Source organism: Calidris pugnax, unplaced genomic scaffold (genome assembly GCF_001431845.1).
Source record: "Calidris pugnax isolate Ruff unplaced genomic scaffold, ASM143184v1 scaffold41, whole genome shotgun sequence".
Lineage (NCBI taxonomy): Eukaryota > Metazoa > Chordata > Aves > Charadriiformes > Scolopacidae > Calidris > Calidris pugnax.
This window is the reverse complement of record NW_015094509.1, coordinates 18,334,858-18,335,289: the sequence shown is the minus strand read 5'-3', so window position 1 is coordinate 18,335,289 and position 432 is coordinate 18,334,858. Positions and strand designations below refer to the sequence as shown.

Sequence of the window (432 nt, the reverse complement as noted above, 5' to 3'; positions counted from 1 at the left end):
GCCCCCCCCCCCCCGCACCCCCCTCCAGCTCGCTGCGGAAAGCGGGGCCGGAGCCCGGGGAGGCGCTGGAAGCCGGGCAGGTGCTCGGTGCTAACAGGAAAGCCCGAGGGGACAGACCCCCGCCCTCCGCCCCGCAGATCCCTACTCCCGCCTTCAGGGGGGCTGCTGCTGACCCCCGGGGACGTGTCCCCGGCAAAGCTGGGGGACGGCAGCGCTTACCGGAGCTGCTCGCCGGTGAGCAGGACCTCGGCCATGTGCTCCAGCTCCGTCGCTTTCTGCTGCATGCCCTCCTCCATCGCCGCCGGCCTGCGGACACAGCACCGCCGGGTGAGGGGGGACCGGGGGGACCCGCCGCTTCCCCCCGCGGCCGCGCTGCCCCCGCCGGCAGCTCCACCGGGCGCCCTCCTGCCCCGGGCCCGGCGGCCGCGGAGC

At 77.3% G+C, this 432-nt stretch overlaps 1 protein-coding gene across 1 annotated transcript in view; it reads right to left on the bottom strand.

Moving 5' to 3' along the window:
• The window catches only part of DEPTOR (DEP domain containing MTOR-interacting protein), a 74,741-nt gene extending 74,315 nt beyond the window's left edge, over positions 1-426 (bottom strand). The window contains exon 1 of the mRNA XM_014965593.1: positions 220-426. Coding sequence (XP_014821079.1) covers positions 220-296 — 77 coding nt within the window. The 5' untranslated portion in view covers positions 297-426. The remainder of the gene's footprint in view (positions 1-219) is intronic.
• Between the last annotated feature and the right edge of the window lie 6 nt (positions 427-432).